This window comes from Theropithecus gelada, chromosome 10 (assembly GCF_003255815.1).
Source record: "Theropithecus gelada isolate Dixy chromosome 10, Tgel_1.0, whole genome shotgun sequence".
In the NCBI taxonomy this organism is placed as follows: domain Eukaryota; kingdom Metazoa; phylum Chordata; class Mammalia; order Primates; family Cercopithecidae; genus Theropithecus; species Theropithecus gelada.
This window is the reverse complement of record NC_037678.1, coordinates 60,428,786-60,446,469: the sequence shown is the minus strand read 5'-3', so window position 1 is coordinate 60,446,469 and position 17,684 is coordinate 60,428,786. Positions and strand designations below refer to the sequence as shown.

At 42.7% G+C, this 17,684-nt stretch overlaps 1 protein-coding gene across 2 annotated transcripts in view; it reads right to left on the bottom strand.

The window, feature by feature from the left end:
* Positions 1-17,684, bottom strand: part of PTPRT (protein tyrosine phosphatase, receptor type T) — a 1,113,081-nt gene that overhangs the window by 141,746 nt on the left and 953,651 nt on the right. For both annotated transcript variants that reach the window (XM_025399269.1, XM_025399270.1), the window contains one exon: positions 9,852-9,881. In XM_025399269.1, the coding sequence (XP_025255054.1) occupies positions 9,852-9,881 (30 nt within the window). The remainder of the gene's footprint in view (positions 1-9,851; positions 9,882-17,684) is intronic.

Below are 17,684 nucleotides of genomic sequence, written 5' to 3'. Positions count from 1 at the left end.
GGAATTAAGTGAATTACCTAAAACTGTGGAACCAGGAAACTTGGGGCTTTTTCCTGCTTGGCACAGTCATCTATCTAACAATGACTTCCGAAATACCTCCAAGCTTAACTAGACAACTAGCTAATAAGTGGGAAAGCACTTTGGAAGAGATAAAGCCCTAAAAACAAACAAAATGCAATCATTATCATCATCATCAACATTGTGGGGCTTAACTAAAGCATTTCCTTCCATTAAGAGCACTATTTTGAAACACTTAGCAAGACATTTTCCAGTTTGTGCATCGCAGAATCCCATCTTTGCTACAGCGCTAGCTGTAAGAGTCATTCCCATTTTGGGGATGCTTGCTGAAGGTAGTGCTTTCAGAAGTAAACCCAATACTGCCTTGGAGTCATATTGCTAAGGGGGCACTGTGGCTGGGCACTTCTGACCCTGGTTCTCTCTGTGGCTGGATAAGCAAAAGGGTATTGCTACAGTCTTCTCTGTGATACATCTTCAGCTCCCCCAAGCAGGAGCTATGTATGAAGATGTCCATGGCTCTCAGGTCCAGCACAAGCACAGGTAAATAGAAAATGCCTATGAATGAATGACTGCCCAAGGAAAAACATTTTAGAGTTTATGTATTATCAGCAGGCAACAAAGTAATAACCACAATCAGTTGGTATGCAAAGTGTTCACAAGCTATGAAGAGTGCATTTCAGGGGCGGGAAACCCACTTGTCTCCAGAAAAGCCAATGGGACAGTCCCAAGCTGGGTTCTCTGAAAATCAATCAGACTCTGAGAGACATTGACAAGCAGGAGATGTATTGGGGAAGCTTGACCTGTAGATAAAAAGGGAGGGGGAGAGAAGGGGAAGAGGAGGAAGGGAAGGGGAAAGAAGAAGGGAAGAGAAAAAGAAAGGGAAAGAGTGGGCAGAGGAAAGGCTGAACGGTGATGCAGTTGTAGCAGTGTCTAAAGCCTACCCCATGGGAAGCCCTGAAGCTGGGGTGGCTTTTACACCCTGTGTCAACCAGTGAGTAGATGACTTTGGGTGAGGCAGCTCCAAAGGGCAAGTTCTGAAGGAGGCTGTTAGTGTCACAAACAAGTGGACTTTCCTCCCGTGAAATGCACTCTTCATTGCCTATGAACACTTTACATACCAACTGATTGGGGTCATTACTTTGTTGCTCACTGATAATACAAAAACTCTAAAAAGCTTTTCCTTGGGTGATCATTCTTTCACAGGCATCTGCCAGCATCAGTTGTAGTGAATGCGAAGTCCCTCATTCTTTTTTTTTTTTTTTTTTTTTTTTTAGACGGAGTTTCGCTCTTGTTGCTCAAGCTGGAGTGCGATAGCATGACCTCAGCTCACTGCAATCTCCACCTCCCGAGTTCAAGCGATTCTCCTGCCTTAGCCTCCCAAGTAGCTGGGATTACAGGCATGCACCACCATGCCAGGCTAATTTTTTGTATTTTTAGTAGAAATGGGGTTTCACCATGTTAACCAGGCTGGTCTCAAACTCCTGACCTCAGGTAATCCACCCACCTGGGCCTCCCAAAGTGCTGGAATTACAGGCATAAGCCACCACACCTGGCCCCCTCATTCTTGAAGGGGGATGTGAGGAGCGCATCACAGTGTCCTCCACAGGAATTTTCTTTCTAACCACACTTCAGTAGGGTACTCCTTTCTGTTAGCAGGGAATCTCCATACTCTCATTAACCTTCTTTATAAAGTTCAAGTATGTTTATGAGGTAGAAGCATTAAGAGTCGCAGACAGTCTTTTCTAAGCCTCAAGACATCACTAACACCTGGTTGGTATTATTAGGTTGGTGCAAAAGTAATTGCGGTTTTTGCCATTCAAGGTACATTTTACCTTTTTAAAATAGTAACTACCACAATTACTTTTGCACCAACAAAGTAAAATTTAAACTTAGGTATACACTTATAACTGAAGTATAAACATCTTTTGCCACCTTTGGAGGGAAAATTTGTATTTTTCCTGATTAAAGTGACAGAGCCTCTGACTTATAGATTTGCTCTACTTGGTATGCATGATTGATGCATTTAGACTCCAATTCAATAGAGTAAACAATAAAGCATCCGTTCGGTTGCAATCCCTATCTAAATCTATCCATACACATGGTCTAGCCCAGCGCATTTATATCTATTAATATCTCACTGTAATAGCGGTCATTAATTTTACACATTTATAATTGTGTCATGCAAGTACCAATGAAACATTTCTAAACTTAAAATCCATAAACCCATATAAGACTACAAAATAGATGATCTGAAAGCTCTATCATCACCATCGGCCAAAATAAGTGAACATGGATATTAACAAACTTCTAGAGAATGGAATACTATAACTCAATGAGAGACAAAACAAGATTGGAAGGGTATCAACTCCACACATATAACCACTCACGTATGTTCGTTCATTCATCTAATCAACACAATGTTATGATGCCTGATTTGTCCTGGGCACTGATCTAGTCATTGGGAAATGAATGATGAGTAGTACATAGTTCTCTCTACATGGAGACCGACATACAAAGATGCCAAGGGCAGGATAACCTGGGAAGGGATCATGAATTAGTCAGTCAATGGGTGAAGGAACAAAAGATAAATGCAACGACAAAGATATGAGCCCAGCACTATGGACATACTCTGTGGAAATTGGAGGGGGCCTCCAAAGTACAGAACAATGATACTCCCTTTATAAGGATACTGGAATTTTCTGGGCACACAAGGGGGATAGGAAGAATTCCAGGAAGAAAGCACTGCAGGGATAAACATTATTAAAGGGACAGTTAAATCAGAGTGGTGTGAGGATGTCATGAGAGTCGTTCTCAAAGTCAGCAGGAAAAATAAGAATCTGAGATACTTGTTAAAATGCAGATCCCCAGACCATGCTTTTAAAGAGACTGAGCAGAACTGGGGGTGACACTCAGGAATCAGAATTCCCACCAAGGGTCTCCTCTTGGCTGAACAGCAACACTGCTAGTAACCACTTTAGTCTTGACTGAAAATGTCTTAGATTTTCACCTATCAACATGTTTGCTGTAGATTATTTGATATTTGCTGGTAATTGATATTTAGCATCTTTAAATGGTTTTCTTCTATTCCTATTTTTTCTTCATTTTTATTCAAAGTGGCTGATAAATTACATTAAATAACTTTTGAGTATTTCTTGATGGAATCATTTTAAAATGCCTGTTTAAATATATTGAAGCAATGATATCTGCTTCACAGCAGCTGATGATGTGAAAAGCATATGCCTTTGAAGAAAGGAGCAGTCTCTTATTTTGATGAGGCCCTACTATGTGCTAGGCATTTTACATTACGTCCATTGAATCTTTGTGAGACTTCTTCTGTACAGTTTGCATTTTTTAATCTCTGTTTTACATACCAGGCAACTGAGATTCAGAAAAAGTTGAGTGACTTGTCCAGGTCACACAGATGCAAAAATAGAAGTAAAAATGGCCTTAAAGTCACAGAAGCAAGGAAGGTACAAGGTCTAGAGTTATCTAAAAATTGATGTCATTTTTTTTTTCTTTTCAAGAACAGAGTACCACCCTGTTGACTTTAGGTGTATGTCTTTTAAATTCATCTTGTTCCTTCACTCATTACACAGGCACTTACTGGGGTTCACTGTATGTGTTAGGAGTTCCATGGAGAACACTCTAATGAGCAAGCAACATCCTTAACACACATTTGCTCCTGCCCATAATATAAAGCAACTGCAGTTCAGAGAAAGGTGCCATTCTCACAGGTGGAGAGAATCATGGGAGACTTCTTGTAGAAGGCAGTGTTTGATCTGGACTTTGAAGAATGACGTAGGATTTGAATATATTGAGATGGAGGAAATTGGAAGGCTATAGAAAAGCCCAGGAGTCCCACGGAGTATCTGCAGACAGAAACCAGCCCAGGTCACGGTTTTCCGCCTTGGAGACACCTGCACAAGGCATTTGTCCAAGGCTAAGTGAAGTAGTTACGTGCTCTCTCTCAGCCAGAACAATTGGTAAACATCTTCGCGCTTTCTCAAGAACTACTACACTAAAATACCTCTGTTCAAAACAATTACTGTGCCCATCACACACCTTGAGGTAAATTAACCTGTGGACACATGCCAACTCTTAATATCCTTTAAAAAGGCAAACACTGAACAATTGAAGTTGTTGGGGTCTGCTTTACTACAGAAAGGCAAAAAGGGATCCCAGAGAAGCATTTTTGTCAGCTCAGAATGTGAGGAATAGTAGCTGCTATTTATAAAATACCTACTGTGTGCCAGCCACTCTACATGTACACTCTCTCACTGCCCTTCACCAAAACACTGGGAAGTCACCGCTGTTATCACGATTTTCCAGATGAAGAAACTGAGGCTCAGAGTGGTTCTATGAATGTTCCAGGTGGAAACAATCTCACAGGAGAGGCAAATCTAGAATTGTGAAATAGGCCTGACACCTAAACCCACATTATTCACATTTGTGTGTGTGTGCACTGGAGAGAAAATAATGGGCCTTATCTTTAACTATCCTGTGTCCCTGGGTTCCCAAGTCCCTCTGTTCCATAGCTCGATTTTTACTGGGCTATTACTTATCCTGGTCATTAACACCCCTTTTGCAACCTCTTGCTCTAACCCCTTGGCTACCTCTGATGCAGCAGCTCAGTGCCCTCAGTTCTGACTCATCTCAGCATGTTGCCTGTGCACAGCACTGCTTGGAAGACCAGCCACATCACGTGGCCAATCCCCAGGACAGCAGAGACAGGACTGCCCCAACAGCCTCCTTGCCAGCCCGGAATAGCTACCACTTCTTATCCCTAGCAGGGCACTGATGGCCATGCACAGAAACGAGGCCCTACAGGCAGACAGGTACATTTGGTACCTGGCTCTTCTGCAACCTGGCTGATGTGCTCCAAGCACATGGTCCAGGCAGAAGTGCCCCCATCTCCCAAAGAACAGGGCTTAGTAAGAAGAATGGGTAGAGCTTGTGGGCCATGTGGTCCTGAGCTCAAACTTAACCCTGCTGCATTCTGGCTGTGAGCAATAGACAAGTCTTCAAACTTCAGTCTTAACATCTAAATAAAATCAACAAAATAACATATACTTTGCAGGGCTTGTTATAAGCATTGGGTGAGTATATATAGTAGGGACCAACTGGTAATGCCTTTCAACTTCTGCCCTTTTGTAGTCTGGTATAGGGTGTGCCTTATTCACTTTTGTGCCTGCAGTATCAGGCACAGGGTAAAGTACATAGCAGGAGTTCAATAAAACAGGATGAATCTTGAACCTCACCCTCTCCCTGCTCTCAAAACTCTAGGGCAATAATTGGCAAACTGTGACCTGTGGGCCAAATCTGGCCCACTGCTTGGTTTTTTAAAATTAAGTTTTATTGAAACACAGCCACACTGATTCAAACACATCGCTATGACTTCATGCTACAACATCAGAGGTGCATAGATGCGACACAGAACACATTGGCTTGTAAAGCCGAAAAGATTTACTGTCTGGCTCCTTATGGAAAATATTTATGGACCACTGTTCTTGTGTAGGGATACTTTCAGTGATGGAGAGCACTTGACGGCCTCTTTATTTTGGGGGAAAAATAGAATTCCTCTGCTCCTCCCCCACCATACTTTATCTCCTCTTTCCCTAGTTTATTTTTTCTTCTTAGCTCTTACCACTACATACTATTTATTTTTGTTATATATGTTGTTTATTTTCTACCTCTTCTACTAAAAAAGCTCCACGTGTGTAGGGATTTTTACTTGTGCTAACTCCTATATACCCAGAACCTCGTCCAATGCCTAGCATATAGAGGGCATTCCACAAGTATTTGTGGAATGAATAAACACTGATTTCATTGAAGAGATTGGTTAGTCAAAGTGTGTTGAAGAGAGGACACCCTTTGGCTAACCAATCTCTTCAATGAAATCAGTGTTTATTCATTAAAAGGACCAGGGGCCCCTAATACCTATGAGGAGGGTATTACTTTTCCTATTTTATAGATAAGACGAGTGAGACTCCAGTTAAGTCAGGGATTCTCTAACATGTATATGAATCACCTGGGACCTTGTTATGATGCAGATTCTGATTCAGGGGTCTGGGCTGGGGCCCTTGATGCTAGATCTCTGACAAGCTCCCAGGTGATGCTGATGCTGCTGGTCCATGGTCCACACACTGAGGAGTGAGGCTCCAAGGCTCCCCCTCGGGGTATATACTAGCACATAGGGGGACATCCTTTCCTTTCTGTTTCCTCTTCCTTATCTCCATGCCTCTCTCAATCCTATGGTCTCCGAGGCCTGTCCCTCCTCCTCTCCTACACTGTTGCCTGTGACCAAACACCTAGCCTCCAGACCTTCCCGTCCATAGCCTCTGCCTCCAGCATCTTCAGCCCCTTCCTTCTGCCCAGGCTCCTGCACTATAACTAAATCTCTGCCCAGGACTTTCTAATCCTTCCGGAGGCCAGTATCATGTTTCTCCTCCATTTTACAAAAAAAGGTGATCCTACTCATGGTCCCTAAGCAGGATGGCTTCCTCCTAAATCTTCATCCCTAAAGCCTGTGCAAGTGATTTCTGATGGCCAAATGTCAAGGCCATGCCCAAGCCCACCCCATCCATCATCTGCTATGGCCAACTAACTCCCCCTGCTGCAAAAACCTTCTCCTCTTGGGCCTTATGTTTTACTCCTATCTGTCTGTCTGCTTTGCCAGTTCCTCTCCTCTTCTATTTCTATAATCCTGGTCAGTTCCTGGCCCTTAGCCCTCTGTTCTTGTCCTCTTTCTTCAGGCCTGCTTTCATTCACCTGGCACTCTCAACTGCCACCTCTCAGGGGAAGGTTCCAAACATCCACGTCCCATCTAGACTTCACTTCTGCATTTCCAAGTTCCCAAGGGATGTTTTTGCTCGGGAGCTCCACCAGCATTCTCATTGCAATATATCTAGAGTCATACGCATATGACTCATGACCATTTCTCACCCCAAGAGGTCTCTATTTCCAGGATAATCTGTTCTCCCTCCCATCTACTTCTGGGTAGCTTTGGGGGAATGACTTAGCTTCTCAGAGCAATTTCTCTCCCATTAAATAGGGATAATGGTACCTACTGAACTAGGCTATTCAAAGGACTCGGTGAGCAAATGTGTGTGCAAAATACTTGGCATGTGGTGGTGGTTTCCTATTTTCCTCTCCTGTATAAATGATTAAACATATATTACCTGTTCAATCCCTTTAAGTCTAGGAACTGGTTCATCTCTCACAAGTGCTTGGTGGTAGTTGGGAAGGGAAGACGGTGCTTAAGAAAAAATCTAACCACCTAAGGTTTCTCTATAGAAGGCAGGCTATTTGCAGTGGCATACAATATATGACCCTCATGGGGGCCCTGAGGTTGGTGAATATAAAATGAAGATAATTATGGAAACCCTGTGTCCTATCCAGATGCTTCTGCATCCTGCTACTGGTATGAGCTTCCTGCTCTGGGACCTGTGGCACAGAACTTCATGTCTGCACCAACTGAAAGGCCTGTAAATCATTGGACCTTCAACTGCAAGTATGTGCAGATCCATCCTCTGTCCTCTCATACTGCTCATCTTGGATTCCACCCCAGCACCCAGCACACAACACTATATAAAGTGGGCATTCAAAGACCCTGATAGGCAAACTGGCTGATAGAAGGATGGGGGTGAGATGCCAGAGGTGGTGATGGGTCCCTGTATGCCCACATCTGCTGTGAAACATGCATAACCTAAGAGGCCCTGGAAGAACAGAGGGGCTCTCAGGGACTACCATTTGTGCCATGAACTCTGTGGTTTCTGAAAGGGGAAATAAACAAAACTAATATTTCACGAGTGTCAACTTTGTGCCAGGCACTTTACAAAATCATCTCATCTCCTCTTCACAACAACTCTGTGAGTCAGGCACTATTATCCTCATTTTATAATTAAGAGAAAAGAGAATCAAAAGGTTTAGAAAATTTGCTCATGGCTCTATAACCAGTGCATGATAGAGGCAGGACATGAGCCCAGAGCTGCATCACTCCTAAGGCTCATTCTCCTTCCACCATAGCAATGACACACCATATTGTTTTGTACCTCCGTTCCTTTGCAGATGCAGTTTCCTCTAATCAGAACTTTAATTTTTTCAGTAATGTGTAAAGCCATCTCTGAATACACTGATAACTATCCCCTGCAATATAAAAAATTTGTCACTCAACTAAGAGCTCCTGTACCACAGTATGTAGAGGCGTCTCTCAGCTGACGTTTCTAATAGGTGATGTTATGCTAGTCTCTTAGATAGGTTTGCATACTGTGAGACTGAACCTCTGGGTTCTAGTCATTTCTTCATCCAGACCATCTGAAACATAATGTGCATGTTCAAAGCATGTTTGTGGGATGAATTAATAAACACATGGCATAAGTGATCTGGTACTTCCAGTATTGGTGATGGGGGTCCATTTGTTCCCATATAACATGAGGATGGTAGTACCCGTCCTAAAGACCTGTGAACCCAACACTGAGCAGAGGGGATGGGGCAGCCTTTTGCTGGCTCCATCTTTATCTGTGAAGTCTTCAGCAGGTAATGCTGTTAGGCACAGCCTCTCTCATAAAGCTGAGTTTGCCAGAGGTGAGGGAAGACACGGAGTGATAAGTAATACACTTTACTGGAAGCCAGGCATTACCTGTTTTAATCCCACTCTTTTGCTAGCTGGATGTGCCATGAATTCACATCCTTCAGTCTCTTTCTAAAGTCCCTACAACCTCTCAATTTCCAAAAATAGAAAGTGCATATTAGGAATGTGGGACTAGTTCAGGGGCCTTCTAACTTTTTATCACCAAGGATCTATTGTACAGAGTTGTTCTCCTTTGCTCTTATGTTTTGAGAATCTCTGTTGTTGTTATTTATTATTATTGTTATTATTATTTTGAGACAGAGTTTTGCTCTTGTTGCCTAGGCTGGAGGGCAATGGTACGATTTTGGCTTACTGTAACCTCCACCCCTGGGTTCAAGCAATTCTCCTGCCTTAGCCTCCTGAGTAGCTGGGACTACAGGCACCTGCCATCACACCCAGCTCATTTTTGTATTTTTAGTAGAGACGGGGTTTCACCATGTTGACCAGGCTGGTCTTGAATTCCTGACATCAGGTGATCCACCCTCTTGGCCTCCAAAGTGCTGGGATTATAGGCGTGAGCCACCACACCTGGCCCTCTGTTTTATTAATAAGGAAAATAATCACTATTTTTTAGCAAGTGCAAAAAAATGGATAAGCAAGCACCCATCTATAACTTCCAACAAAATGCATTGATAACATAAGATAAATAATGCTAAACACCAAACACATAATCCCAGCCCAAAGCAAAGACACTGGATGTTTCTTTCACCTGTGAGGCTGGTTCTAGATAAAGTAATGAATCCCTGCAGATTTTCTGAAATAGCAGAAACAGCCAATGAATTCCTTTCTAAACTTTGAGCCCCCAGGGCTACCCATTCTCCAGGTAAAAACAAATGGATTCAGAAGTTGCTAAGACTATGATTCTGTCTTATGTGTGCAAGTCCTACAGCAGGATTTGGTCCCCTGCTTGATGGAATTCAGGGATTCCTAACTAGAAAATTGCACTCACAAAGGAGAAACAGCCCTTCACATCTCTAAAAATAAGAGGAAAAAAATCCAAGATGGCAGAAACATAACGAACTTGAACAATGACAGTACACTTTCAAATGGAACATATTTATGCAAAATAAAAACTTTAAGGCTACAGACAGCTTAGACAGAAGTGAAAATGAGAAACTAACAGACACTTGGTTGGTGCAGGAAATGCATGCTACAGGTTCCCTTACAGGGCACGAAGCAAAGTTAACACCAGCTCGATACTTACAAGTAATAGGAGTAGGAATAAGCATTTCTTCTATATATTGATGGGCAGTCAGATGAAGGAAATGTCCAAAATGGGGGAAAAAGAAAAGACAAACAAACAAGAATTAGATTTTTAATGAAATCTTGATTCTTAGAAATGCACATATTATTTCAGCATCCCTAAGCTCAAGGAGATGCAAGTTCCTCTACTAATCATCTTCGCTGAGAATCAGATATTTCCAGTAGTAGAAGAAACAAGAGAGACCTCTTCTATAATAGGGGAGCTCATGGCCTCACACAGAGGAAGCCAAGTTTCATGTTGGCTGTTGTAGTTGTTTCAAAGTTCTTCCTTATGGTCAGCCAAAACTAGCTTCCTTATAATTATGATTTTTTTTTTTTGGTCGGCGGGTGGTGGGTGGGGGTATTGGATCAGCTCTCTGTGGCTTCCTAGGACTAGTCTACCACTCTTCCCTATGATAATGTCCTGTGATCTAAGCAACACCAAACTTCTGTCTCCTCTATTTCAGAAGAGACAGAATCACATCAGAGTCTATTTAGTAAGGTCATACCCAAAGCAAGGAAATCATATAGCCAGTACCCAAGATGGCTGCCCAGTGATCTGCACTTCCTAGTATTCAGGCCCTTGTGGAGTGCCCTTCCACACTGAGTCAGGGCTGGCCCTGTGTGAACAGAGTGTGGTAGGAATTATGTTCTGGGACTTTCCAAGCTGGGGAAAAACCTAAGAAGCCTCTCAGCTCTGTCCATAACTCTCTTAGAACCCTCAGTCTCCATAGAGGAAGCCCAATTTCCCTGAGGCTACCATGCTGGAGAGATCACAGGAGAGCCTCTGAGACTACATAAAGAGAAAGAAATGTCCCACCAGCCCCCAGCCATTCTACTTTCAGCCAATCAAGATACCTCAGCTGAGACCACTGACATCGCAGAATAGAAATAAGTCATTCCCTTTAAGCTCTGCCCAAAGTGAAGACACATGAGAAAAATAAATAACTGTTGCTCTTTAAGTCATTAGATTTTGGGGGTAGTTTGTTACATGGCAGTAGATGACCAGCACAAAGTCCAACCTTATCTTGGAAGAGCACTGTACTGAGAAGGAGGAGTTCCAACCTTCAGTCTGAACGGACTCTACCTTGAATAAACTCTCCGTGCCTTCATTTCTGCATCTGTCCCTTAAGTGCATTAAACTAGATCAGTAATTTTCAAACTGTGTTCACAGAAGTCTGGGGGTTCTATAGCAGGCACTGTGTAATGAAGAAGGAGGGTACTGAGCAAGTGAGGCTGCTGGCCCCCACCATCCACCAAAGCACCTGCACTTTAATCTATTTTATACATTGAAGTTTCATTTAAGATATTATATGGCTGAGAATTCCATTCTCTAAAAGAAAGCTTGCCAAATCACTGGCTTCAATCTCTCTCCAATGTCCCTACTGGCTCCTGGCTTCTAAGCAATCACAAAACTCAGATAAAAGCATGATATTCCCTTTGTTATGACTTTTCTTATGTTGTAAGAAAATAAATAGGCATGTTCTTATTTCACATCAGATTTAGCTATCGTGACAATAAGTGATACATTTGCAGATTGAGAAAAATGGCTAGATAATTCAGGTCTCCAAATATCCATCTGAGTAGACAAGAATGGTTTCCTTTTTTCTTGAATTATTTGATTACTTGCAACCATTATCCCATTTGCTTGGTACAGGAAAATACAGTCTTTATAACTGCGGAGTGGGGGGACATGTCTTCATAGCCCTAAATTTTCCCATCTCAAGTAGGAAATACCCAAAGCTCCCAAGATGGGGCTATCTCTAGTCTTTCTTTCATCAATTGGCAAAGCCCAACCCTACATACCAGAAGGAAAGTGAGTCTAAAAGATAGGAAGCCACAGAAGAAGGAAAGCCCCACACCTCCTTAAGGGGCTGAGCTGGGGAAAATAAGCCACAGTGCAGCAAGATCTGGTCACAGAGAAAACTGTTCAATATCCTAGACTGAAAGAACGGTGACCCTAGATGATGAGAAGGTGAAGAACTGGGGACTGCGATGAGTGGGAATTGGAAGCTCCTACAGAAAGTCATCAAATCCCCCTCACCAGCCATACAGGTTGGCACTGTAAGGAGATCATTTCTCCACCTCACTGCTGGCAGGTTCAGTGTCTGGAAAGTGATTCCCCTGGGACGTAAAACTCAGGATCCATTTGATGAAGACTTATAGGACACCTGTGTTTTCTGTATTGTCAAGAACACTGAGCTGAGAATCAAGAGGCCAGCATTATAATCTCAGATCTTTCAATTGCTCATTGTGACATCTTGGGCAAGTAAGTTCTTCTTCTTCCCTTTGGACCTCTATTTCCTGATCCATGCACTAAGGTGGACAGCATAGATGATTGACAGCTCAAACAGCTTTGAGGAGTGGAAATACAATAAGCCTTAGCATCTCAGCACCATCACTTGACTAACTGCATGACCTCGAACAAGTCACTAAAGAGCCCTGAGTCCCAGTTTCTCTCTCTCAAGCTTGGGGGCAATAATTATGTATTCCGAAGAATCACCATAGGCACTAGCATTGTATTAATCTAAATTATACTCACATTAGATATGATATGTAATATATAAAGTATTTTATGTAAATTACATTAATCTAAATTGATATTAATCTAAACATCTGGAATGTATTAGGGCTCAATAAAGGGTGGTTTATGTCTGCACCTCATCCACAGATATAAGGTTTACTGCTTTTTATTCTGGTCACCAGGAACAAAGTGTTCACCTCTTTAGGAATAATAAAATAAGAACAAATACTTATACAGCACTTACTATGTGCCAGGTATTGTTCTCAGCTTTAGCACACATTATTAACTCATGTATTCCTCACAGCTGCCCTAAAAGATAGGTATTATTGCCATTCCCACTATTCTGATGGAGAAACTGAGGCAAACAAGAAGTAACTTCATATCACACAGCTAGTAACTGGATTTGATAGCAACATGGCTCTAAGGCTTATAGCTCATGTTCTTGACCTCAAGCCTGTGCTGCTTTCAAGGAACAAAGAAAACGGATATATCTTGAGAAATTTGGGGAGTCAGGCATTGGGATGTCACAACTTACCTCTTTCAATCCTCCCCACAACCCTGAGGAGCAGATAAAATTACTCTCACTGTCCATATCTCACTAGGTCAAAGGCTCTGTGTATCTTTGGACCAGTTGCAAGGCTTCCATTCCGAGCTGGATGCCCTTACTGTCAGCGGCCACCTCCTCCTCAGCTACATTGAGCATTTTGACCTAGTTTTTCTGCTGTCAACCTTCAGGATTCACCTTGGCCTGAGCTGAGAAAACATCCTTCCTTCTTCACCTTCAAACCACAGACCACCTTTTCCAAGTTGCTTTTCTGAGTTATCCTGGGTGTCACCAAAAGCCTTCTGGTGCTGTCTCTGACCCAGCAGGAAGGCAACTCCAGGATAATGGTAACTGACAAACTTCTATTCATTGAATCTTTTTTCTAGGAAATCTTTTTCTAGAATCTTTTTTCTAGTCTTCTAGGTCAAGTATCACAGGTCTTTACTCTGTGACCAAAACAGTTTACATGTGTGTTTTTTTCTAAACCTTGAAGAAGATTTACTGAAGGTCTAAATTTACAAGAATACAGTGATATTGCAAGTAACAGATTGCCTGAAACCAAAAATCCTAAGCAGGAAGACAGTTGTGCTTAGAAAACAAAACAAAACAAAACAATAACCCCAAACTTAATAAATCACATACAGCAGAACCTTATTTCAGCCAGCTGACAGGATTGACTTCAGGCACAGTTTTCTTTTGTTCCATACAATTTAAACAGGACAAAGTTGTCTATCTAACCACCCATTTGACTTTCTACCCATCCATCTAGATCATAAGCCCACCCGTTCAGCCATCTATCCACCATCCATCCATCCATCCATGAGCCTATCCATGCATGCATGTATGCCTGTATGCCTGCATGTATCCATCCATCCATCCATCCATCCATCCATCTGTCCATCCACCCACCCACCCATCCATCCAATAATCCATCCATCGTCCATTTATCCATCTTTCCATCATTAATCCAGTGGAAACTTCTCAAGGGTCTATTATATCCTTATCTCTGTCAAGTACAGACAGAAAGACAAATGAGATCCTAATCTAGTCCATATGTCTTATGAGAGAGTCAGACAAGCAAATTATAAAGCAGATGATAATAGCTATCACTTAAATAGTGGGAGAACAATTCTGTGTCAGGTACTGTTTTAAGTATATTGCATGAACTATTTTATTTAATCTTCACAGTAACCTTATGAGGCATTATTATCCTATTTACAGATGAGAAAAGTGAGGCTCAGAGAGGTTAAGCAACTTTCTCATGTTTACACAGTTGTTAAGTGGCATGGCAGGGATTTGAATCCAGGGAGTCTGATTTAAAGAGCCTGTATTAATAGCTATTATGTTGTATTATCTTCTGTCATGATCAATTCTATGATAAGGCAACGCAGGGAGCTGTGAGTCTATACCTGGGGATAGGGGTGAGGAGGGAAAACAGACAAGATAGCCCAGAATCTGGGATGCCTGAGTGGTAAAGTAAAAGAGAAGTCAGATGGAGGAGAGGAGAAGGGAATGTTTAGGCAGATGGAACTGTGTTTGTGGTTTGGGCAGATGGGTTAACAAAGTGGGAACAGAAAGATGTTGGAAGGGCTAGTTCCCAAAGAGTTTATGGAGCTTGGTCTCAGTCCCATAGGTCACAGGGAAAACCCAAGAAGTCACATGGCCAAATATTTGTTGTAGGTGAATAATTTTTAGCAGGAGGGTGAGGAGAAAGTCAAAGGCAGAGTGATCGTGGTTACACAATCACTGACTGGCCAACACAAGAAATATTTGTTGGGGGCTTCCTTTGCAGGGGCCATGGCGATGGGGAAGGTCAGCAGTGTGCAAGGCGGTTAAGACACAAAATCAAAAGGTGATTAAAAGTGAACACATTGAAGAGGACTTCCAAGTTCCCAGCTTAAGTGGCTGCCCACGTGAGTGCAAGCAGAAGGAGCAGGATTTAATTTTCAGGTGTAGAGGAAGGAGCAGTTTAGAACAGGATGAACAGAAGATGACATATTTTGTTTGGGCGTTTGGGCTTTTTTCCCACCTCAACAAATCACTCAAAATTATGCCACACAATTTGGCATCTCAGCAGGTCCTGTTTTATATTTAATCCAGATTAGATGATGTTTCAGAGTATGGACTCCATTATCAGATTGTCCAAGTTTGAGACCCAACTCTGCCATTTATTAGCTATGTGATTGCAGGCAATTTCCTTAAACTCTATTTCCATTTCAGTTTTCTGATCTGTAGTACCCTTAATAACGTGCACTGCCTCTTTTAGCTTGGCCTGAGTTAGCTTTTCTGATTGCCTCATTATTTTGTTTTGTTTTGTTTCTGGGTAGACAATGTGCTCTCTGAAGGCACAGACCATGGTATGTCTTCCACACACTGCCCTCCAGCCTTGCCTTACCACCCTCCTACCACAGGACTTGGTGCACAAACCATCAATGCTTAATGTTGACATTTAGGTCTGTTCTCCGAGTGAAGCTCTCTTGTACAATGCATAGAGAGTTGATCTGTTCTAATTCCACTGGGTTCTCCCATTCAATATGATTTTAGGAAATTCTCAGTATTTACAAGGCACACTGGAGACGAGGATGAATCAGAATAGACAGCTGATGGTCTAGTGAGGAAATAGGATGCAAATACAAAGGAAAAGTATAAGGCAGAAAACAACATGAGTCCTCGCAGAGGGGATCCAGATGGTGAAGAGATTCTGTCTAGATCAAAGGTCAGGAAGGGTTTATAGGAGAAAGTGGCTACTGAATTAGTCCTTAAACATGGGTAATAGCTGGTCACATGGAGCTGAGAAACACAGGCTTTGAAGAAGAAAGTTCATAAGCAAAACTTAGGGAGCAGAGGTGAGAGACTTTAGGAGACTTGTCAGAAAAACTAAGAAAAAAACCCCAGAAAAACCAAAAAGTTAAGAAGAACTAAGAAACTTGTTTCCGTATGGGCAGGGAGACAGTATCACTTACAAAATTTCCCAGGTGACTTAGACATGTGCTTCTTCCCTCACTCCCACCTCATGAACCATGGCTATGGAGAAGAAGCCATTGAAGGGCTTTAGATGACAGGTTTGGGAGTACGAGCTTTATTTTTTAACATGATGCTGACTACAGTGTGGAGGATAGGTTGGAGGAGTGGGGCACAGTTAGGAAGGTCAGTGAGGAAACTCATGCAATAGGGCTATAGAGGTCTGACCCAGGGAAAAGACAATGGAGGAAGAGGAGGGTGGAGGGGAGGGAAGGTGGAGGGGAGGGAAGGAGGGGGGAGGGAAGGAGGGGGGAGGGAAGGGGGGAGGGAAGGGGGGAGGGAAGGGGGGAGGGAAGGGGGGAGGGAAGGAGGGAAGCGGNGGGAGGGAAGGGGGGAGGGAAGGGGGGAGGGAAGGGGGGAGGGAAGGAGGGAAGCGGGGAGGGAAGGAGGGAAGGGGAGAGAGGGAGGGGGGAGAGAGAGAGAGAAAGAGAGAAAGAGAAGAGAGATAGAGAAAGAGAGAGAATGTGACTAAGAGAATGTAAATCATCCAGGGCGTTGGAATCCCATCTGTTTGATGATGGGATAGGAGGTAGTGCCTTTGAATGAGATGGGAAACAGGTTGGGGAGTAGGTAATGATTTTGGCTTTGACTATGAAATGCCTGAGGGATTTTCAAGGTAGATGTCCAGGGGCAGATGATATGGATAATGGAGCTCTAATAAGAGAGGACTGATCTTCAGGCCAGCAAAACTACAACCACTGGGTAGTGTGATAAATACACAAATGAAGACTGGCATGTATGGCACGGTGGTTGCATGCAGAGGAGCATCATTGGATCTTCCTGGGGTAGGAGGCTGGTGGGAAGGCTTTGCTGAGATGGTAACATTTGGGAGACCTACTAGGAAGAACAAGAGGCTGAGAGTCAGAGTGTGATAGGAACTTTGTAGGTTAAGAGAAATCTCAGGACATTTCACTGAGGGAAACAGCATGCACAAAAGACAAATATAGTGAAATTGGGAAAAACAAGCCCCAGAGAGGAAAGTGGTGCCAGAAGGTGAGTCACATGTTTCTTAGTTCAGGATTTGCTTATTTCCTGTCAGTCTCCATGGACTGACAGAGTAGAAGTTAGCAGCATGAGCTCTAGAGACACAGAGACTGGGTTTCCACATCAACTCTGCCCGAAACCTTCACCAACTCACATGATCTTTTTGAACTTCAGTTTCTTCTTTTCAAACAAACAACAGACCTACCCTACTATGATTATTAGGAAGATTAAAATCAGAATATGGCTGCAGTTTAAATGAAAAATGATGCAAATTATGTCAGTGTGTGAGCATTGATTGCAACCCTGCCATTAGCATATTAGTAATGGGTTTGGAGCTGGCTTGGTACAGTTGATGGTCATGTGGAGATGAATGTTTCTATAGATACTGCGCATTGCAATTCCTTAGGCAGGTTCAGGGAACAAAGCCTATTTCAATAATTAGCTCATTTGATCTTTAGAATAGCCCCATAAAACTGGCTACCTTTCGTAGAAGGGAAAGCAAAGGCTGAGATTTGTTAAGTTGCTTCTCCAAGGTTAACAGCAAATAAACAGGACTAAAAATTTGGGGCCAGTTTTTCTGATGCTCTGTCCACAGCTACAAGGTGTGCATCCATTAGACTGGGAGCTACTGGAGGGCAGGTACAAGTCACAGAAAATTGATGTATAACCAGAGATGCATATAAAATCTCAGAATAGACATTCATATTTATACTCAAGACACT